Source organism: Mustela nivalis (assembly GCF_964662115.1).
Source record: "Mustela nivalis genome assembly, chromosome: 11".
Classification (NCBI taxonomy): domain Eukaryota; kingdom Metazoa; phylum Chordata; class Mammalia; order Carnivora; family Mustelidae; genus Mustela; species Mustela nivalis.
In genome coordinates, this window is record NC_139030.1 from 12,321,652 (window position 1) to 12,346,774 (window position 25,123).

The 25,123-nt window shown below is 35.5% G+C and overlaps 1 protein-coding gene across 4 annotated transcripts in view; it reads right to left on the reverse strand.

Moving 5' to 3' along the window:
• Positions 1 to 25,123, reverse strand: part of PTPN4 (protein tyrosine phosphatase non-receptor type 4) — a 220,278-nt gene that overhangs the window by 80,700 nt on the left and 114,455 nt on the right. For all 4 annotated transcript variants that reach the window (XM_082689825.1, XM_082689824.1, XM_082689827.1 and 1 more), the window contains one exon: positions 7,653 to 7,741. In XM_082689825.1, coding sequence (XP_082545951.1) covers positions 7,653 to 7,741 — 89 coding nt within the window. The remainder of the gene's footprint in view (positions 1 to 7,652; positions 7,742 to 25,123) is intronic.

The window sequence follows — 25,123 nt, forward strand, 5'->3', positions numbered from 1 at the left end:
AGTAAGCTAGAGAAAAAAAATGTTAAGAGAACCCCAAGAGAAAATACTGTTTACAGCACTGTATTTATCTATATTTATCAAAAAAATCCACATACAAGTAAACTATGCAGTTCAAATCCATGTTATTCTAGGGTTTCCTCTATTAAAAAATTAGATCACTAATGAAGAACCTAACTCTGCACCTCAAGGAACTAGAAAAAGAAGAACAAGTTAAGCTCAAAGTTAGCAGAAGAAAGAAAATAATAAAAAAGATCAGAGTAGAAATAAATGAAATGGAGATCGGAAAAAACAATAGAAAGATCAAAACTAAGAGTTGTTTCTTTGTTTTTTTTTTTAAATAAGATATACAATATTGACAAACCTTTAACAAGACTAAGAAAAAAAAAAGACTCAAATAAATAAAATCAGAAATCCAAGAGGAAAAATTACAATTGATACTACAGAAATAATAGAATAATGAGACTACTGTGAATAAATTAGATAACCTAGAAGAAATGGATAATTTCCTAGAATCATTTAACCTACCAAGACTGAGTCAAGAAGTCAAGTCTGAATAGACCAATATTAAGAAAGAAGTTTGAGGGGCACCTGGGTGGCTCAGTGGGTTAAAGCCTCTGCCTTCGGCTCAGGTCATGATCCCAGGGTCCTGGGATCGAGCCCCAAGTCGGGCTCTCTGCTCAGCAGGGAGCCTGCTTCCCCCCTCTCTCTCTGCCTGCCTCTCTGCCTACTTGTGATCTGTCTGTCAAATAAATAAATAAAATCTTTCAAAAAAAAAAAAAAAGAAAGAAGATTGAATTAGTAATCAAAAACCTCCCAACACAGAAAACTCCAGGGCCAGATTTCTTCACTAGGAAATTGTACCAAGTATTTAAAGAAGAATTAATGCGAAGCCTTCACAAACTCTTCCAAACAAATTAAAAGGTAGATTCCCAAACTCATTCTACAAGGCCAGCAACAACCTGATACCTAAGCCAGATAAGGACACACTACAACAAACATACCAATACCCCTGGTTGAACACAGATGCAAAAATTCTCAACAAAATTCTGCCAAACCAAATTCCAGAACTCATTAAAAAAATTATACACCATGACCAAGTAAAATTAGTCCCTGGGATGCAAGGATAATTCAATACAGGCAAATCAATAAATGTGACATGTTACCTTAACAAAATGAAAGATAAAAATCATATGGTCTTCTCAATAGATGAAGAAAAAGTAGTTGACAAAGTATACCTTTTCATGTTAAAAAACCTCAACAGGCTGTATGGTCAACATACTAAACGACATATACAACAAACCCATAACTAACATTATACTCAACAGAGAAAATCCAAATGTTCTCCCTGCCAAATCAGGAAAAGAACTCAACACTGATCCTATTCAACATAGTACCAGAAGTCCTCACTACAGTAATTAGGCAAGACAAAGAAATAAAAGGCATCTAAATAGGAAAGGAAGAAGTAAAATTGTTATTCGTAAATGATACAATGATGTATGTGTTAAAAATCACAGAGACTAGGGGCACGTGGGTGGCTCAGTGGGTTAAGCTGCTGCCTTCGGCTCAGGTCATGATCTCAGGGTCCTGGGATCGAGCCCCGCATAGGGCTCTCTGCTCAGCAGGGAGCCTGCTTCCCTCTCTCTCTCTCTCTTTCTGCCTGCCTCTCCATCTACTTGTGATTTCTCTCTGTAAAATAAATAAATAAAATCTTTAAAAAAAAAAAATCACAAAGACTCAACTAACAGTTGAATCTAATCAATAAATTCAGTGAAGTTGCGGATATAAAATCAAAACATAAGAATCATTTGTGTTTCTATATAATACCAATGAAAATCTATAAAAAAGAAAGAACTATCTCATTCACAACAGCATCAAAAACAAAGAAATACCTACAAATGAATTTAACCAAGGTAATGATCAACTCAAGAAAACCACAAGACTTTGTTGTAAGAAATCAAAGAACCAAACAAATGGTAAATGTTCCATTCCATGTTAATAGACTGAGAGCTTAAGTTGTTAAAATGTCCATGCTATCCAAAGGTATCTATAGAGTCAAGACAATCACTATCAAAATTCCAATGGTATTCTCCACAGAAACAGAAAAATCAATCCTAAAACTTGTATGGAATCACAAAAGACCATGTACAGACAAAGCAATAATAAGAAAGAAGAACAAAACTGGAGACACATAGCACTAATTTCAAACTATACTATAATGCTACAGTAATTAGAACAGTATAGTACTACCATAATAAACACACAGACCAATGGAGAGAGTGAACCTAGAATTAATCTCCAACATACATGGTCAACTAATATTTATAGGGAGCCAAGAACACCTGATGAAGAAAGGATAGTCTCTTTAACAAATGGTGTTGGGAAAAACTAGACAGCCACATGCAGAAAAATAAAACTGGACCCCTATCATACACCATTAAAAAAAATTAACTTGAAATAGATCAAAGACTTAAGCATAAGACCTGATTCCATAAAACTCCTAGAAGAAAATAGGGAAGAAGTTCAACATTGGTCTAGGCAGTGATTTTTTTTGGACCTGACACCAAAAGCACAAATAACAAAAGAAAAAAACATAAAACCTTGTGCACTGCAAACAAAATTTCACTGCAAAGGTAACTTACAGAATTGGGAGAAGGTAACTTATAGAATGGGAGAAGGTATTTGCAAACCATGTACTACATAATGGGTTAATGATCAAAATTTATAAAGAACTCATACAACTCAATAACAAAGAAAGAAATCTATTAAAAAATGGACAGAGGACCTGAATAGACATTTTTCCAAAGACATACAAATGGCCATCAATATCCTCAGGGAAAGATACTCAACATCAATAATCCTCAGGGAAATGCAAATCAAAACCACAACATCCCTTTATACCTGTCAAAAGCCTAAAACCAGAAATACAAGAATTAAATATTGGTGAGAATATGGAAAAAAGGGAAACCTGTGCACTGTTGGTGGGGATGCAAATTAGTGCTGCCAGGTTGTGGAAAACAGTATGTAGGTTCCTCAGAGAATTAAAAAATAGAGATACCATATGATGCAATAATTCCATTACTGGATATTTACCCAAAGAAAACAGAAACACTAATTCAGAAAGATATTTGGAACCGTGCCCCTAGCTTGTTATTGCTAGCTGCATTATTTTTTCATGAAATCCATCTACACCCCCAGACCCCAGTGTTAAACTTCTGCTGCTGCTCTTCAGGAATGCACAACTTTAGGCATGACGACAGCAGTCCTGAGAGGACAGTGGTACCAATCATCCCATTCTTTCAATAAACATATCCAGCTGTAAAACACCCCCAATTACCAACACATTGCTCTACTGTTTTCCACAATGCCCCAGGACATGAATCCTTTAGAAACTAAACCAATTAAATTATGATGTCTTCAAAGGAACAGTTTGTGCTGTAGGTGTTTGAGGATACTATTTCCTTTAGTTTCCATGTTTTTGTCTCCCCTGTTGTCTTCAGGTTTTTCTAGAGACTTTCTTTAATAATCTGAGCCTTGTAGTTATTTAAGTTGAATTCTCCTGTTATATACAGGAGCCACGCTAATGTGGAAATAAGGTGAGGGGTGGTTGGGGAAAAACTGTTCTTCAACTTATGATTAGGACTCAGTGGTTTAGTGGTCTGTGCTACTTGGTTATAACCTTCAGGGCTTTTCAGCTCACCCTCTCCTTGGGGTGACAAAAAAGGTATAACGTAGGCTGGAAATAACCCACTTTGGTTATTCTCTGGTAAAATCCATGCTGGTTAAGTACGGGTAAAACAGATTTCCTTGAGGGCAGACCTTTGCTAAGGAGAAGAGAAAGCTCTGAGCATATTTCAAAATGGTTAATTCCCTGCTCACCCCACCTTCCCCTCCAGAAAACTAGTGGCTTTTTCAACAGTATTCAATTTGGGAACCCAGTGAGGTGCCAGGTGGTAGTGAAACTAATGAAAGTGTGGGGACCTTTGTAAGGCTGGGCCTTTAGGAGTTTTCTTCTCTCAAGCCAGTCTTTGCTCAGTCTCTGGGAATTATTCAATTACCCTTTAAGTATTCCTAGCAGTGTGGTAGTATGTTTTGCCACGAATAGTCAGGATCAGAAGAAACCCTTATGTTCCATGATGATGCAAATATAGTGGCTTTACCAACTTTAAATCTCATCTATTCAGTTTAACTCTTGGAAATATAATTTAAAATTAACAAAATATACTTTCCAATCAGTATCTTAAACGTTGACATCCTTTTTTAAAAAAACCTAACTTGTATGATAAATACATAGAAGTGTGAGTTTCATTTCTCAACATTAAACTAGTTCTAAGCATATTTACCAAGAAAGTAATATGCCAAATCCTTACAGAATATGTGGGATCCTTCACAATCTGAATCTAATTTCTCTTCTACACAACATCTTAAATTGATTCCTTTGCTTCTATCTTCAGTAAAGACAACTAAAGGAGAAGCCAAACAGCTCATCATTTCCTCAATTTGCCATACCCTTTCTAACCATTGGGTCTCTGCAAATGCTTGTTACCTCTACTTTAATTCCCTAAATCCACACATACCTCTTCCACACTTTCTTTTTCACTGAGGAAATTTTCATTCACCCTTTAAAAACAATCTCAAATATCACAGAGCCATTAAAAAGCTACCCCCCCTAGAGAGATTGAATCCTTGTAACAATAAAAAAGGAATATATATATACATACATGTATATATATATATACACATACATGTATATATATATATACACAAAAAAATAAAGAAAATTTCAGATCATCACTGTCATTTAAATCCACATGACCTGAAAAGAATTTTTTTCAGATTCTGACATTTATATAAAATGTAAAATATAATGTAACTTATTTTTTTAAATTGTCTTTAGCAAAATCAGATATATATTAAAGTCAAAGATGTGCATTTATCATTTTACTATTGTAAAAACTGATGATAATTATCTTCTCTGAAGATTTTAATTACATTTTTTCCTATCATTATTAATTTTTTAAAAGATTTCATTTCATTATTTGCCAGATAGAGAGAGAGAGAGAGAGTGCACACAATCAGGCAGAGCAGCAGGAAGAGGGAGAGGGAGAAGCAGTCTCCCCAGTGAGCAGGGAGCCTGATGGAGGGCTCGATCCCAGGACCCTGGGATCATGAGTTAAGCCGAAGGCTGAGGCTTAATGGACTGAGCCAACCAGGGGCTCCTTATCGTTATTAATTTTATAATTAATTCTTACATATCCAATAATAGGCAGGGGCTATGCCTTGAATTGTTTTATATCCTCTGAACACACCAGGGTTTGAATTACATAGTTAAGCATTTAAAAGATGTGAGATGAAACATTAAATGATACTTAGTTTTCTTTTATGGGCTTTACAGAGGTGTTATTTACATAATATACAATGAAATATACCAATTTTAATGAACAATTCAAAGAGTTTTGACAAATGTATTGTTACGTAACTACCAAGCACCAAAATCATCATATATTATTTGATCACCTCAAAATGTTCCCCTGGTGTCCCTCTGCAGTCAATTGTCTCCTCCCATTTTCAGTTCCTAGCAACCACTGGCCGACTATCTCTGTAATTTGGGTTTTCCAGAATTTCATAGATATAGAAACAGAGTATGTGGTCTTTTGTGTCTGGCTTCTTACACTTAGCATAGTTTTGAGAGCAAAGTCATCCGTATAGTTTGATGTATTAACAGTTCTTTCTTTTTATTGCTTAACAGTATTCCACTGTGGAAATACACCATAGTTTGCTTATCCTTTCACCAACTAGTATTTGTAGGTTTGTTTTGTGTTGCTATAAATAATGTAGCTATGAACATCACTGTAAAAATTTCTTCCATTTAGGTTTCCATTTCACGTGGGTAAGCATCCAGGTATAGAAAAGCTAGATTACATGGTAAATCTAGGTTTAACTTTAAAAGAAACTGCTAGGGGCGCCTGGGTGGCTCAGTGGTTTGGGCTGCTGCCTTCGGCTCGGGTCATGATCTCAGGGTCCTGGGATCGAGCCCCGCATCGGGCTCTCTGCTCCACAGGAAGCCTGCTTCTCTCTATCTCTCTCTCTCTCTGCCTGCCTCTCTGCCTACTTGTGATCTCTGTCTGTCAAATAAATAAATAAAATCTTTAAAAAAATAAAAAAATAAAAGAAACTGCTAGTCAAAGCTGGTACTCTAGTTTGCACTCCTACCAGGAATGTAGGAGATTTCAGGTGCTCTGTTTCATGCCAGCATATGGTACTGTCAATTTTTTTTTTTAACTGGAGCTATTCTGTGGGTGAGCAGTAGTTCACTGTGGTTTAATCTGCATTTCACTGATGACTGAACATCTTTTCATGTGCTCATTTGCCATTTGTATATGTCCTTTGGTGGAAATGTGTATTCAAATATTTTGCCTATCCTTTTTAATCAGACTGTCTTCTTATTACTGAGCTATGAAAGCTCTTTATATATTATTAATAGGTCCTTTATCAAATACGTATTTTACGAGACTATCTTGTTTTTTCATTGTCTTTAAAGTACCTTTTGAAGAGCAAAAGTATTTAACTGTCTGATGGCCATTTCATTTTTTTGTATTTTACGGTTCATATGTTTTTGTGACCTACCTAGGAAATCTATCTTTATTTTTTAAACAAAGCTGTGACTATTTTCTACAATAATTGCTTCTGTCATTTATCATATTTCTAATAAAGTATTATGAAAGTGACTAATTACAAAAATCTATTAGATAAAAATCTGATAGTGAAAAATCAGGGCCAAATCTTTTAAAAGGAAGTATCTTAGAGAAACACATTAATAATAATGTACTTCTTTTGTATTTGTCCTGCTAAAGAAAATCATTACATTTATTTTAAAAAACCAGAGCTACTCATATAAGACATATGACTGATGTGATTTTTATGATTTTTAATTTATCCCCTAAAGGAAAGTGGCAGATGCTACTTCTCCTTTTTCCTCATTCTGGGATACAAAAGTAACAGTAGATGAATCATCCTGGACAATGAGGACAACATGCTAAGGATAGTACAGCAGTAAAACTGAAGAGAGATGGGTTTTAAACCCCAGGAGCCACCATATTTTCCTAGCCCCAATTTAAAACACTGTGACTGTGGATCATAGATGCAGCAACAATGCCCATGTTCCAACTAATAAACTAGCACCCCACTGAAAGTACTTAGATGGAATACTGATTTAAAGCAATCAACATGGTGTAAGACACAGAGTAAACATGATAGTATTAGCTATTATACTATAGTACAAATTCAGAGATTCTCTAAGAGAAAAATTCATGAAATAGTATTCTCTACGAATACTGCACTGACTGGATTATGCATACTTTAAAATAAATAATTAAATTATTTTGGTATTCTCTAGTACATCTGAGGTGGGGTAAGTTGCATGACAACGTTAATATAGTTTAACAACCACTTTCTTTCTTCTCCATTTTTTAAGTTTTATTTAAGTAATCTCTATACCCCACGTGGGGCTTGAACTCAAGACTTTGACCAAGATCAAGAGCGCCACACTCCTCTGATTGAGCCAGCCAGGCACCCCAACAATCACCTTCTTTAATATGGATTATTATACTTGGTAATAAAATGGTAAAAGCATAAGTATTGATGGAAGTTCTTACCATGGAAAGATATTCATTCGTACCCTGTTCTTATAAATCAGAATTCCTCCTGACATCACTCCAATCATAATTTCATTGTTACTTTGATCCTTCAAAAAAAGAAAATGACAAATCTAAAATACTGGGCTTTTCTTGTTAAAGATATAGATATATATATGTGTGTATATATATATATATTTTTTTTTTTAAATAGGATAAGTTTTTCTAACACAATATAACATTTTCAAAGTCAGCACATAATTGCATAATATTTATAAACCCATATGGTAATTGTTATGTCATAAAAACAAAGAACTTATTTCACATCAAACTTAAATGTTCCATTATTAAAATTTATTAATCCAAAGTAAAAATGATCTTGCGATTTTCCGTATCTTTAAACTGAAACTGAGTTTTGAGATAAGGAATTGAAAGCCTTTTCATCTTGTAGAATGAAGAGCTAATACACATTTTTCCATTTCCAAAATTATTCTGACATTTACTATGTAAATACAGTGCTAGGACTGCAAAAGTGAAAAAAACATGGAGAAGTTCAGAGTTTGGTAGAGTGTAACCTATAATAAAACAAGATTCCTAATATAATGATAAATCATATAACTAATATAATACAACAAAAACATCATGGCAGTATATACAGTAGGAAACTACTATTGGAGAGTCTGAAACAAATTCCAGAAAAGAAAATTTGAACTATGCTTTGAGGAAAGAGAGTTTTCCTGATAACTGATTCAACTTGAATAGCTAACCTGCACTACTAAAAAAATGAGTAGAATTAAATTCTCTTCTCAGATGCTAATCAACTTTGAAATAGTTTTGCTAATGGCTAAAAGATTCTACAAGTAAGCTAATACAGCAATAATGCTTTTACCCCTTATCTATTCATATGCTTAGAAGAGAGAACTACTTGATGACATTATAATTAACATTTTTATAATTGTGTCCCTCAGGAAAAAAATCCTCTAAAATGTAGTTTCAATAATTTCTACTTAAATAATTCTTTAAGGAACACCAATTAGAAGTTTGAGCCAAAATGGCAGGCTTAATATATGCTCCTATTGCTTCTTCTGCTCCCAATCTCATAAGACATGGGAGAAAATACATGATAACAACCTATAACACTTGACGGTATATAATCAATGGACCAGACATTTTGAGGAATTTGTAAAGATGTAAAGAGGATAAAATCAGATTTAAGGAAAGAAAATTAAAGAAGACCACAGCCTAAAGTATACACAGAAGAGAAAGTTCTATTTCGAGGCAGAAAATATAGTCAACAGATAAAATTTCACAGACAACGAATAAACAAAATAAAGGGAGGATGATCAGGCAGAGAGCAGCTAAGGTAACTAGCTACTACCAACCCTATAATCCTGCCCTGTCTGGATTGAGCTATGGAACACAAAAGTAGGTGCAGCCTAGAACAGTGAATGGTGAATGTAGAAACTGAAATGAGAGCGATCCTCAAAATTAATAAAGAACTCCAAAGTGAGATAGGCAAACTATAGACATGTTCATTCTGGCAAAAATTCCTCCCCTCTTCCACAATCACCTAAGGCAGGCCATAGCAAAGACAACCTAGACAATATCCCAAGCAAGTGAACTAGGAATCACAAATAAAAAAGGAAGTACGCAACCAAGGATCACTAAGCACTTGAGAAGAACCAATACCATTAAAGAGACAGGCAAAACTCAAGAAACAGATAAACCAATCAAGGTGCTATGCTGGCAGAAAAATGTTAGAGGGTTCCCCTTTCTTCACATCCTCTCCAACCTTTGTTGTTTACTGCCCTGTTCATTTTGGCCATTCTAACTGGTGTAAGGTGGTATCTCAATGTAGTTTTGATTTGAATCTCCCTGATGGCTAGTGATGATGAACATTTTTTCATATGTCTGTTAGCCATTTGTAGGTCTTCTTTGGAGAAGTGTTTGTTCATGTCCTCTGCCCATTTTTTGACATGATTATCTGTTCTATGTGTGTTGACTTTGAGGAGTTCTTTATAGATCCTGGATATCAGCCCTTTGTCTGTATTATCATTTGCAAATATCTTCCCCCATTCCGTGGGTGGCCTCTTCGTTTTGTTGACTGTTTCCTTTACTTTACACTTTACCAAACTCTGAACTTATTCCCAGGTATACTGTGCAGAAAGTTTTGATTTTGATCAAGTCCCAAAAGCTCATTTTCGCTTTTGTTTCCTTTGCCTTTAGGGACATGTCTGGAAAGAAGTTGCTGTGGCCGATGTCAAAAAGGTTACTGCCTATGCTCTCCTCTAGGATTCTGATGGATTCCTGCCTCACATTGAGGTCCTTTATCCATTTTGTTTATCTTTGTGTATGGTATAAGAGAATGGTTGAGTTTCATTCTTCTATACATAGCTGTCCAATTTTCCCAGCACCATTTATCGAAGAGACTTTTCCCTACTGTATATTTTTTCCTGCTCTGTCAATGATTATTTGACCATATAGTTAAGGGTCCACATGTGGGCTCTACAATCTGTTACACTAGTCTATGTGTCTGTTTTTGTGCCAGTACCATGCTGTTTTGGTGATCACAGCTTTGCAGTAAAGCTTGAAATCAGGCAATGTGATGTCCCCAGTTTTGTTTTTCTTTTTCAACATTTCCTTAGCAATTAGGGGTCTCCTCTGGTTCCATACAAATGTTCCAGCTCTTTGAAAAATACCAGTGGAATTTTGATCAGGATGGCACTGAAAGTATAGATTGCTCTAGGCAGTATAGACATTTTAACAATTTTTATTCTTCTAATCCATAAGCATGGAACGCTCTTCCATCTTTTTGTGTCTTCTTCAATTTCTTTCATGAGTGTTCAGTAGTTCGAGTACAGATCCTCTACCTTTCTGGTTAGGTTTATTCCCAGGTATCTTATGGTTCTTGGTGCTATAGCAAATGGAAATGATTCTCTCATTTCTTTTTCTATATTTTCATGGTTAGTGTATAAGAAAGCAACTGATTTCTGTACATTGATTTTGTATCCTGCCACATTACTATATTGCTGTATGAGTTCTAGTAGTTTGGGGGTGGAGTCTTTTGGGTTTTCCATATAAAGTATCATGTCATCTGCGAAAAGAGAGAGTTTAACTTCTTCTTTGCCAATTTGAATATCTTTTACTTCTTTTTGTTGTCTGATTGCTGTTGCCAGCACTTCTAGTACTATGTTGAACAACAGTGGCGAGAACAGACATCCTTGTGTTCCTGATCTCAAAGGGAAGGCTGTAAGGTTTTCCCATTGAGGATGATATTCACTGTGGGTTTTTCATAGACCGATTTTATGAAGTTGAGGAATGTTCCCTCTATCCCTATACTTTGAAAGGTTTTAATCAGGAATGGATGCGGTATCTTTTTTTTTTTTTTTAAGATTTTATTTATTTGACAGAGAGAAAGAGGGATCACAAGTAGGCAGAGAGGCAGGCAGAGAGAAAGGGGGAAGCTGACTCCCCGCTGAGCAGAGAGCCCGATGCAGGTCTTGATCCCAGGACCCTGAGATCATGACCTGAGCCAAAGGCAGAGGCTTAACCCATTGAGCCACCCAGGCGACCAAACGGATGCGGTAACTTGTCAAATGTTTTTTCTGCATCAATTTAGAGGACCATGGGGCTCTTCTCTCTTCTCCTACTGATTTGTTCTATCACACTGATTGATTTGTGAATGCTAAACCACCCCTGCATCCCATGGATAAATCCCACCTGGTCATGGTAGATAATCTTTTTAATGTACTGTTGGATCTTATTAGCTAGGATCTTGTTGAGAATCTTGGCATCCATATTCATCAGGGATATTGGTCTGAAATTCTCCTTTGTGGTAGGGTCTTTGCCTGGTTTGGGGATCAGAGTAATGATGGCTTCATAAAGAGTCTGGAAGTTTTCTTTCTGTTTCTATTTTTTGAAACAGCTTCAGGAGAATAGGTATTATTTCTTCTTTGAACGTTTGATAGTATTCACCAGGGAATCCATCAGGTCCTAGGCTCTTGTGTTTTGGGAGGTTTATGATCACTTCTTCAATGTAGTTACTAGATATTGGTCTATTTAGGTTGTCAATTTCTTCCTGATTCAGTTTTGGAAGTTTCCAGGTTTCCAGGAATGCATCCATTTCATCTAGGTTGCTTAACTTATTGGCCTATAATTGTTGATAATAATTTCTGATGACTGTTTCTATTTCCTTGGTGTTAGTCATGATCTCTCCCTTTTCATTCAAAATTTTATTAATTTGGGTCCTTTCTCTTTTCTTTTGGATTAGTTTGGCCAGTGGTTTATCAATCTTATTGACTCTTTCAAAAAACCAGCTTCTAGTTTCATCAATGTGTTCTACTATATCTCTATTTTCTATCTCATTGATCTCTGCTCTAATCTTGATTATTTCCCTTCTTGTGTGGGGTTGGCTTAATTTGTTGTTGATTATCCAGTTCTTAAAGGTGTAAAGAGAACTGGTGTATTCTGGATTTTTCAATTTTCTTTGAGGGAGGCTTGGATGGCTATATATTTCCCCCTTAGGACCTCATTTGCCATATCCCATAGGTTTTGTACTGATGTGTCTTCATTTTCATTGGTTTCCATGAAACATTTTAAGTTCTTGATTTCCTGGTTGATCCAAACATTCTTAAGCAGGGTGGTCTTTAGCTTCCAAGTGTTTGAATTCCTTCCATACTTTTTATTGTGGTTGAGTTCCAGTTTCAAAGCATTGTGATCTGAGAATATGCAAGGAATAATCTTAATCTTACACTGTTGGTGGGAATGCAGGTTGGTGCAGCCAGTTTGGAAAACAGTTTGGAGATTCCTTAAGAAATTAAAAATAGAGCTACCCTATGACCCTGCAATTGTACTACCAGGTATTTACCCCAAAGATATAGATGTAGTGAAAAGGGCCATCTGTACCCCAATGTTCATAGCAGCAATGGCCACAGTCACCAAACTGTGGAAAGAATCAAGATGCCCTTCAACAGACGAATGGATAAAGAAAATGTGGTCCATAAATACTATGGATTATTATGCCTCCATCGGAAAGGATGAATACCCAACTTTTGTATCAATATGGATGGAACTGGAGATTATGCTGAGTGAAATAAGTCAAGCAGAAAGAGTCAATTATCATATGCTTCACTTACTTGTGGAGCATAAGGAATAACATGGAGGCCAGTGGGAGATGGAAAGAAGTGAACTGGGGGAAACTGGAGAGGGAGACAAACTATGAGAGACTGTGGACTCTGAGAAGCAAACTGAGGGTTTTGGAGGGGAGGTGGGTAGGGGGTTGGGTAAGCCTGGTGGTGGGTATTAAGGAGGCACGTATTGCATGGAGCACTGAGTGTGGTGCAAAAGAAATTAAGAAAAAAAAAGAGAAAGAGAAAAGAAAAAAAAAATTTTTAAAAGGAAACAAATGTTCAGATATATAATTCTTAAATTATTAATTTATTATAATAATTAAATTATAATTATAATTTATATACTATAAAATTATACATTTTAATATAATTTAAAATTAGTAACTCAAAATCTTAAATTATAGCTATCTAGATTTGAAGTGGCAATTCCCAAGGTGTTGCCAGAAGTGGGCAAGATCAAACAAAACAAGTCTTATGCCCTTAATAGACACAAATGCTATTCATTCCATTGGACTGGAAAATGCACAATGACCACCTTATTTTAAAATATCTTTGCTTTTCTTTTTATCACTTGCTACAATCTAATATTACACTATAAATTGCCTTGTTTGATTTTTTTTTTTTTTTTTTTACTCTTCTTCACTAGAACCTAAGTAGCAAAGTTTAGGGTGTTTGCTTTTTCCATTATTGTATTCTTAGGTGTACAAAAGTGCCCGGTATACTTAACCAATGAACAACACAGGTTTGAATTCTGTGGGTCTACTTATATGCAGACTTTTTTCAATAAATATATTTGAAAAATTTTTGGAGATTTTCAACAATTTCAAAAAACCTGCAGACAAACCATAGTCTAGAAATACAAAAAAAAAAATTTTTTTTTTTAAAGATTTTATTTATTTATTTGACAGAGAGAGATCACAGGTAGGTAGAGAGGCTGGCAGGGAGAGAGAGAGAGAGAGAGAGAAGCAGGCTCCCTGCCGAGCAGAGAGCCCGATGTGGGACTTGATCCCAGGATCCTGAGATCATGACCTGAGCCGAAGGCAGTGGCTTAACCCACTGAGCCACCCAGGTGCCCTGCAAAAAAAAATTTTTTAAAAGGTATGTCATGACTGCATAAAATATATGTAGATACTAGTCTACTTTATCATTTATCATAAAACACACATGAATCTATTGGAAAAATTTACCAAAACTTCTGCACATTTACATGGCACCATTACAGTTGAGAGAAATATAAACAAATGTAAAGATACAGTATGTAATCAGAACTGTACATTTACTACAGTACACACTGTATTACTGTAATAATTCCATAGCCTCCTGTTGCTATTGTGAGCACAAGTGTTGCCAGTACCTGCTTAAAACTGTGTGATACTAATCATCTCTGCGTGAGCAGTTCCATCTCTTCAAAAAATTGCATATAGCAGTAAAAGTGATCTCTCGTAGTTGTTGCTTATTTTTCAATGTGTTTAGTGGAATACTGTAAACCTCCAGTAACATCATGGGACCCATACAAAGTGCTACTTAGTGATGCTGGAAGTGTTCCCAAGCAAAGAAAATCATGACATTACAAGGAAAAAGCTGAACTGCTTGATATGTACCATACACTGAGGTCCGCAGCTATGGCATTTATTAGTAAGGAAGAGAAGCAAGCCTATAGATTTTAAGCAGAAAAAGACAGACTAAGTCTGTTTTGTGCACATCCAGTTGGGTTTTTGATTAGGACTGCCTATATCTATAAAGCTGCTAACCTTCCACATTTGAAGGGAAAAGATGAATACCATCTGCCAGTTCTTGGCTGTACAAGAAGGCCTGGACAACGAGAACTTATTTTCTAGATTGGTTCCATCAATGCTTTGTCCCTCAATTAAGAAAGTAATTTGCCGGGACGCCTGGGTGGCTCAGTTGGTTAAGCAGCTGCCTTCGGCTCAGGTCATGATCCCTGCGTCCTGGGATTGAGTCCCACATCGGACTCCTTGCTCAGCAGGGAGCCTGCTTCTCCCTCTGCCTCTGCCTGCCATTCTGTCTGCCTGTGCTCGCTCTCTCCCCCTCTCTCTCTCTGATAAATAAATAAAATCTTAAAAAAAAAAACAAAACAAAAAAAACAAAGTAATTTGCCTGTAAGGGACTGCCTTTTGAAGTTCTTTTGATATCGGACAATACCCAGGATATCAAAGTATTCTACTTGCCCTCAAACACAACATCTCTAATTCAGCCTCTAGGTCAGGGGGTCATAAGGACCTGTAAGGCTCATTACACATGGTCTCTATGGAAAGGATTGTCCATGCTACAGGAAAGAATCCTGGTAGAATATCATACAACTTTGGAAAGCTCACACTATTGAGGGTGCCATTGTTATAAAAAAGGTTGTGAAAGCCATCAAGCCCGAACTAAAAAAAAATCCTGGAGAAAACTGTCCAGATACCACCTGTGCATGACTTTATAGAATTTACAATAGAGCCAGTAAAGAAAATCATGAGAGAGATTGCAGATATGGCAAAATGATGGACGGTGAAAGGTTTAATGCTATGGACCTTTGAAGAAATTCAAGAGCTAACAAACAACATATCACAAGATTACCAGTAGATGACTTGAGTAGAGGTTTAGTGCTTCCAAACCAGTGCCAGATAATGAGGAAGAATAAACAGTGCAGCAAATGAACTGATATTTGACAATCTGGTAGAAGAGTTCTGATTATTTAAGACTGCTTTTGAGTTCTTTTACAACACGGGCCCTTCTATGATATGAGCAATAAAATGAAAACAGTGAAAGGAGAATTAGTACCCTCAACTTCTTTAGAGAAATGAAAAAGTAAAAGAATAAGTCAGAAATTACAATGCATTTTCATTAAGTTACACCAAGTGTGCCTGCCTCTCCTGCCTCTCCCTTCCACCTCCTCCACTTCTTATACCTCTGCTATCTCTGAGACAGTAAGACCAAACCCTCATCTTCCTCCTCAGCATGAAGATGACAAGGATAAAGACCTTATGACAATTAACTTCCAATTAATGAATAGTAAATAATCATCATGCCATTCAGTTAGTAAACTTATCTGTTATATCTTGTGTGGGTATCTTTGTGCAGAAATCTAACTGCACAGCAAGAACTAAATATTTCTGTGTCATCATCATTGACAATGTCTAAGTATCTGCCTGTAGAACATCAAGCTCAAGACTCATATGGAAGTGGACAGCCTATCCTTATATAAGAATAAACTCAGTAGTATTTAGTATAAAGTTAATGAGGTTTTAGGTTTCTTAAATTTTTTAAAAGAATTATCAGAAAGAGACAGAGAGCACATGTGTGGGGGATGAGCAGATGGAGGTAAGGGAGAGAATCATAAGCAGACTCCTTGCTGAACACAGAGCTGAATGGGGGGCTTGATCCCAGGACCCTGAGATCATGACCTAGGCCAAAAATCAAGTGTCAGTCGCTTAACCAACTGAGCCACCCAGGAGCCTCAGCTTTCTCAATGTTTTATAACTTTGCTTTCAAAAAATTACATTATTGTGCAGTGCCTCTTTCTCTCATAATTGGAGAGACTGTGTTTCAGCCTGTCATCACAGGTAAGGAGATTTTTTAAAATTAACAATGTTTCTCATATTGTATTAGGACTATAACTGTAATACTGTATGCCATAAACATTTTAAAAGGATTCATTCATTAGTATATAGGCTACACTACCATATAGCATCCATACTGCTACTTCTTCATTATTAATGTCTGAATCATTACACCTTATGAATTTCTTTTTCACATTAACTTTCCATTTTTGATGTCTAGTGTTAGTAATACATTTAACATCTACAGTGTTTCATATCTTTAAGTTGATGTAGGTACTGACACATCATCTTATAAACAGAGTACACTTATCAATACAGTCCTGTAAATGTATTTTTTCCTCATGATTTTTTTAGTAACATTCTTTTTTCTAGTTTATTTTAAGAACATAGTATATAATACATACATATAACATTGAAAATGTGTGTTAATCGACTATGTTATCAGTAAAGCTTTGGGTCAGCAGTTGGCTATCAATAATTAAGTTTTTGGGGGCTACTGTCAGTTGAGCAGCTGCCTTCAGGTCAGGTATGATGCCAGGGTCCTGGGATTGAGCCCCGTATCGCATTCCCTGATCAGCAGAGAGCCTCTTCTCCCTCTCCCTCTGCCTGCCACTCTGCCTACTTGTGCTCTCTATCTGTCAAATAAAATAAATAAAATCTTTCAAAAAAAGAGAAAGTTCTGGGGGAATCAGAAGTTATATGAAGATTTCTGGCTGTACTGGCGGAAGAAGTAAGGGGCTGACACTTGGAAACTCTGTGTTGTGCAAGGGTCAACTGTACTCTTAAGTTAAATGAATGGATTTATTTAACTTATCCTGGATGCCTGGGTGGCTTAGTCAGTTGAGCATCTGCCTTTGGCTCAGGTCGTGACCCCAGGGGCAGGGGCTGAATCTCATATCAGGCTCCTTGCTGGGTGGGGAGCCTCCTTCTCCCTCTACCAGCCACTCTCCCTGCTCTCTGACAAATAAATAAAATTTATTAAAAAAAAGAAAAAAGAAAAAAGAATGATTGCTATCATCAGTAGGAAGTCTTAGCTGTTTAGCTTGGCACTGAAGGTCTTTAAACAACCATCTCATCCCATTTTATCTCCCCCTTCCAACTAGTTAAAAACTGTCTTTTCCTAACAGGCCAGTTCCAGGATGTCCTGTGTACACATAACTACATATTTCATTAATGCAGTTCCCATTACTTCATGTCTCTCTGACACATCAAACTAAACCAGATGGAGACCATCTTCTCTGTGAAAATTTCATTAGCCCATATCTACAAGTTTCTCACCTCGATATTTATCTGTTTCTTAAACCACTCATCTGAAACACATAAATACAGTCAGCTATGTGACAATGGCTGGGATAGTATATATATAAAGGACTGCCTACGGTAAACTACCTGTGGGAAAGGGCCAGTTAGGTAGGTTTGTTTGTTTAAATTTCTAATCTTTCAGGGACGCCTGGGTGGCTCAGTTGGTTAAATTTCTAATCTTTCAGGTATTAATACTTCTAAAAACTTTAGTGATCATACAGATGGTGTCAGAATGCTACAAAGGTTTCTCAATTTCTGTACTTATCATGGACTAGTAATAAATAGTTCATAGATCATTGCCAGTCTGTGGTCATACTCTGAGCATCAATGAACCATTATATAATTTTACATTCCTCACAGAGCCTGGTTCTCAAGTAAGTGTTTCTCAATTGATTACTGATGGTAATATACTTATACTTACTTAGGCACAATACTAGAGGAAATGTTTCATATAATCCCTGATTATAAATACTTATAATGAGCTTTATAGATATAGTTACCTATGGAACTTAGATTAAATAATGATTAAAAGGGAGAGATCACAATATGCAGTGGCTATATGACTTGACAATGTAAATTTAAAGCAACCACAAAAAGTTGGGGAAAATTTTTAACCATTTCAGTAATAAATGATATGGTGATATTAAAATTATAGCTTTAAGTGTAATGTGCGATGAAAGCATAATTAATTGTGGAATATTCTAATTCTGGAATCCCTTGGGTCCTCTAAGAATTAAAATATTCTGTGTATCTCAATATAGGTTTGTAGAAACAAAGATTCCAACTCTGTAAACTTAAACAGCACAGAAATAATGACAAACTAGTAGGAATGAACATTCTTATCAGTCAGATTGAGATTTTTAAAATATCATTTTGCATTAAAACAAACAAGGACTTCTTGAAAAAATAGCTAATTCCTGGTCTATGGCAGTAAATAGATAAAATGAGCCTGAAACATCTTAAAATACTAGATAGCATGGAAGCTGACTACAAAGGTCACGTCAAAAGGACTAAAGGATCAAAAGAACAAAGTGACAAGAAGGGATAATTTGAGCTTCAATAAGGAAAAGATGGTAAAATACTGAAACCTGTCAAAAATATTTAATCTATGAACAAACGATACTATTTTTAAAATGTATTTGTATATCTCTAAGGATGGGAGGGAACCAATTCACTAACCTGAAAACTCAGCAAATAGGAAAGAATCAAATAGGACTTTTCCCTGCTTTGCATATATGAACTGTGCTACTCAGTAATCAAAGAGTAAAAGAAGGGAAGGAACTCCCTATAAAATATCCCAATGAATAAGTAAAAACAAAAAGAGAATTAAGATTTTCTGTTTTGCTGCCTCCAGTGAATTAATGGATCCAGGTACTGAACATCAATGGTTGTTAACACTAAAAAAGGGAAAACTGGATGTTATGTACCTCCTGACAAAATAATACAAAAAACAGATCAATCTAATTCCAAACATGCCTCTTGATCAAGCTGCAACCTAGAAGAAATACAAAGAATAGCAGAACATGTTGAATTATACCATGAATATATGATCAGTAAAGTCCACACAATAAGAAATTGAAGGTGAAATGATCAAATTCTTTCACAAGAAAATTTTAAGAAAGGAAGGATTAACAGATTTAAAGCTACCAGTTAAAAAAAAACAAAATGCAAAACCAAGTTGTATTATCTAGGAAGGCACACTTGGGTGATAAAACCATAAAAAAAAAAAATACAATTAGAGAAGAGACTGTTACTGGGAGAGGGCTCAAAGAGTGTTTCTGAAATGGCTGGCTAAAACCTACTGCCTATGGCGTCTGGGTGGCTAAGTTAAGCCTCTGCCTTTGGCTCAGGTCATGATTACTCAGTCCTGGGATCAAGTCCCACCATCAGGCTCCCAGCATCTCCCTCTGCTTCTCTCCCCTGCTCGTGCTCTCTCTCTCTCTTGCTCTCAAATAAATAAATAAAAATTTTAAAAATTCTACCGTGTGACTTGCAGATGTTCACTAAAATATAGTACATACTTGTAGTTCTGTTCTATTTTAGAAAAGATTTAAAAAATAGCAATGTAAAAGGATGAGATTTCTGATATGAGTAGATCTTCTAATATTTTCCACATCCTCAATTGTTCATTTCATGTTCCCCTGTAAGAGCCATCCCTCCTTTCCTTTGGAGACTCCTGTTGTAAACATAATCTAAACAGCTAGGACTACGTATTATTCCAACCTGTGTATTGTCACATGTGAAGAGTAAAGTAACTCAGTCCCACTAAAATTTTATGTATTGTGGATGGGGGCGACATTAATTTTAAGTCCTATGGGGTAGCTATTAAAATAATTCCCTTAATCATTTGTAATTATAAAATATTTCAAAAACAATATAGAAATATCAAGAAGTCAATGAACATCCCTCACCTTCTCTGTCTCATTCCCCAGAGATAAATACTTTGAGATGTATACTCTTTTAGATCTTTATGTTTATTTAAAAAATACGTATTATATATAACTACACAATTTAATAAAAACTAGGATATATAATTCTGCAATTTTTCTTTTGCACTTAGCATTTCATAGACATCTTTTCATATCTATATACCTCTAACTCATCAATTTTTATTGCTGCATATTATTCCAAAATATGGATTTGTCATAATTTCTTTTTTTTAAAGATTGTATTTATTTATTTGACAGAGAAAGATCACAAGTAGACAGTGAGGCAGGCAGAGAGAGAGACAGAGAGGGAAGCAGGCTCCCTGCTGAGCAGAGGCCCGATGCGGGACTCGATCCCAGGACCCTGAAATCATGACCTGAGCCGAAGGCAGCGGTTTAACCCACTGAGCCACCCAGGCACCCTTGTCATAATTTTTTTTTTTTTTTTTTTGGAAGGTAGGTTTTATTTTTTTTTAATTTTTTTTTATTTTTTATTTATTTTTTTTAATTTTTTATTTTTTATAAACATATATTTTCCTTGTCATAATTTCTTAACCATTTTTGTTCATTCAGAGTGTTTCTAATTTTTTAGTATTACAAACAATATTGTAATAAAAATCCTTAAACACATTAATTAAAACACCTATATAAATATTCTAAAGGATGGAATCTAAGAAAAGGAAGTGATTAAAGATTATATTCACCTCTGCTGTTCCTTATACTGCTAAGCAACCTATTTTATGATCTATGACTGATGTTTCCTCCCCTAGGTATATGCATTATACCTTCTCTTTAATCTTCTCAGTGAGGGTGGCACTGATACCCTACTTCTGGTTGTCTCCATCCCCTTTCTCAGGTAATTTTTCGCCATAGCAGCTATTACCATCTATTATTTATTCAGTTAACTAAAGAAAATTGAGTATAATGTATATATAGTAAAATATACATATCTTAAATGTGCAACCCAAAAGTTTACATGTATACATATACATATATATACACACATCTTTGTAACCATGACAAACTAATACACATATTTTCAAAATCCAAGAGGGCTCCCTCATGAGCCTCCCAGCTAATAAAACCCTTCCAGGAGTGACTGCTATTCTCACTTCTATCAGTACAGACTGGTATTTTGCCTGTTACTGAATTTTACTCCCACAGAACACCTGCTATGTATTCTGATGTACTCAATTACTTTATAATCTGTTCTGCCCAACAGAATGCAAGCATCGTAAGGATTTGGTTTTATCTGCCTTACTCACTGCTGTACCCATAGTGTAGCTATAAACAGGACTTGCAACATAGAAGGTGCTCAATAAATATTCACAGAATGAATAAATAATCAAAATAGCATCATCTTCTTGAAACTTTGATGGGCAAAATTTATTTTTCAGTAGAATTATTTTCCTCATTATTATAAATACCTATGGAAATAAGATATTCACAATGAAGCCTAAAACTTGGGTAGACTATCTGTTCTATCAGTGATTGAATAAGGAACATAAGAATCTATCACTTTCTTTTGCTCTGTGAAAGACACTATTAAGGGAATAAAAGGGCAAATCAAAGAGTGGGGAAAAGATACCTGCAAATCACACATCCATCAAAAAAGTATATGTAGGGGCACCCGGGTGGCTCAGTTGTTTAAGTCATCTGCCTTTGGCTCAGATTATGATCCCTGGCTCCTGGGATCAAGCTCCATGTTGAACTCCACACTGAGCATGGAGCCTGCTTTCCCCTTTCCTCCCTGCTGGTGCTCTCTTTCACTACCTCTGTTTCTCAAATAAATAATAAATAAAATCTTTTTTAAAAAAAAGTGTATCTAGAATATATAGTTTTAAAAAAACAAGAGCAAGAAAAGAAACAATGAACTTAAATAATGGGCAAAACATCTGAATAGACATTCATCAAAGATACAATACTCAACATAATTAGTCATTAAAGAAATGCAAAGTAAATCCATGATAAGATAAAACACACCTATTAGAAAAGCTTACAAAGAAACAAAACAAAATGGACAGCACCTCATATCAAAAAGGATGTGAATAACAGGAACTTACAAATATTGCTAGTAGGGATACAAAGTGGTTCACACACTCTGGAAAACAATTTGGCAGTTTCATATAAAGCAAAATAGACACTTACCATATGACCCAGCAACCCCACTATGGGGTTTTTACCCTACAGAAGTAAGAACTTAAATCCACACAAAAATGTGTAAATGAATTTTCTGCAGTAGTCTATTAATAAAAAACAAAAACAAAACACAACTACCAGAAACAATCCAGATGTTCTTCAATGGGTGAATGACTACACACAAAAAGGAATTAACTACTGAAATACATAATAACTTGGATAAATCTCAAATATATTACTGTAAAAAACCAGTCTCAGAAGTTTACATAACAAAGGATTCCGTTTATGAGACATGGCGGAAAGGATAAAACTATGGAGTCAGAGAATAGACCAGTGGTTGCCAGGGATCGGGGGAAAGGAGGTTAGATTACAAAGGAGTAGCACAAGCAAGATTTTGGGGGTAATGGACTATGTGGTGGTAGTTACATGAATCTACACATGTGCTAAAACTTACACACAAAACCAAAACCCAAATACATTATTTTAAAAAACAAAATACCCCGTTTTCTCCCCCCAAATCTTTTTCTCCTTTTTCTCCTGAAGTTTTCATTCTTCTTTTTCCTCTACATTTCCTTTTCCCTTATTCATAATCTTCTAGACATACAAAATGTTCTTATTTTCTCAAGTATGCCATGATCTCTATTGATTTCAGGTCTTTATTCATATTGATGGTCCACAGTGAAAACCACTCTCTTGGCTAATTCTTTTTCATTATTCTGGCTTCAATAAATTACTTCTTCTAAAAAGCCTTCCCTACTCTTTGTTCCCAGGCTGGATTAGATATTCTGTTATATAATCCCATAGTATTCTGTACTTTTCCCTTCATGTTTTCACATATTTAATTGTCAATACATGCTCCATTTCCTTCTCCCCCACCATCCTGCAAGCTCCATGAGGGCAGGAATAATTGATGTTTTGCTCACTAAGCAACTCTTTGCACCAACACCGTGGAAGGGACCTATCAGACCCACCTCAATGAATGCTCTAAATCCTGTTTATATTTTGCAGATTGCTATAAATACTTGTTCTACTTTCTGATTTTCAATCTACATTTTGAAGCAGTCAAAAAACATCTTACCTAATTTTTCCAAATAAAATATTATTTCAAACACACTTTCCCTTGTGACAGTGAGTTAAAACTTAAGTATTCTCTTTATATTTACTCTCCCTTCCACTTTTTTTTTCCTTTTCCTTCTTGTTCAGGGTGTTGTAAAATTCCCCTTCACATTCAATGAACATCTGCATGTTTTCTTCTTGAGTTCTTGGTATCCACACACAACAGAAACATCCTTTCCTGGCATTTTTTATCAGTACAAATACATTTCTAAATACCTTTGATCACTTAAAACTTAAATTGATTTAATGTTACTCTACATTTACAGCCTTCTTAGAAAGGGTTTTATAATCTAATAATTTAAACAACAAAAATCCTAATCAAATCCTCAATCAAATCAAATCAAACAAAAAATCCTTAATCAAATCAATAAATAACATGGTTAATTATGTATGAGATCCAGCATGTCACTTAAATTAAAAAAGAAAAGTCTTAACACTCTTTGTACTTCATTGACAGCAATCAGTGAGATCAGAAAGCAAAGTACACTACCTTTACAAAACTGCTAAGAACTAAAATGACTGAATTTAGTAATTTTTTTTTAAAGATTTTATTTATCTATTTCACAGACAGAGAGATCACAAGCAGACAGAGGGGCAGGCAGAGAGAGTTGGACCTCCAACTCTCCAGGACCTGGAGATCTCCTCCCAGGACCTGGAGATCATGACCTGAGCCTAAGGCAGAGGCTTAAACCACTGAGCCACCAAGGACCCCTAGTAGCCTTTTTATTGTTACCATAGTTTACTTCACATATGTAAAGCTCCACAGTTTTAAACTTTATAATGATAAAAAAACAAAGTCGAGTTATACAAATATTGAACACTATGTTACATTTTGGAGAACAATGTTAAAATATAACAACCCCCAAATAGGGTTGAGGGGGGATGGAGCACATTTTTAAAGAAAACAAAAAGTTCAAGAGAGCCTTACCTACACATTTTAATAGGAATCAGACAGATTACCAAGTTACAAGCATTCAGAATTACCAGATACAGTCAGGTGAGGAAAGCAAGTCATTCGGTTTTTTAAAGAAGGGACTGACCTAGCTTCGTGAAATGTAAGAATTAACACTCCTCTCTTGAAGATCATGGTCAAGTGAGGCCCTCAACAATAAAACCACTTCATGGAACACACACTGAATGTGTACATTAAAATAAATTTAAAATATCTATCTAAGGAAAACTTAACTCCCTTTTAGGCTGTTATTCTTATTAGGCTTAGCAATTTGTCCCAAGAGAATATAAAACCTATTACCAATTGAACCAGTGATTACCCATAATTCCACTTTTCACTGGTCATGTAGAAAAGCTGTACTCCAGTTACTTCTAAAGGACTATAACCTCTTGATGAAGAGATCATGACAGCAATCTAGTTAGAGACACACAAATGAAGAATTGCCACTTAGAAATATGTCTACAATAGCAGAAAAGGGTTTCTGGAAGCAGCAAAGTTTGACACAATAAAGAAGTTGTTACAGAGTGCTGTGTAGAAGAAGCCAATGACTGTAAAATCCATCTTAATAAAGGGATTTGTGGCAAAGGAGAAACACAACCAAAGTATGTTAATATATTTCATTCTGTGCTTTATAAATAAAAATTTATAATGATGTCACCAAATGATGAAAACAACACAAGCCTCACTGAGGTGAAAGCATCTTTTATAATGATAATGAACGCAAAAAAACTCTACTTTTTCTATATAGTTTTATTATCTCTTATGGTCTGCAAAAATCACCTTTATAACGTAGAACACTAGCTTGAAGAAAAATAACATGAAAAAACCCACTTCAACCATTCCTCCTCTCTTCAGATATTAAATC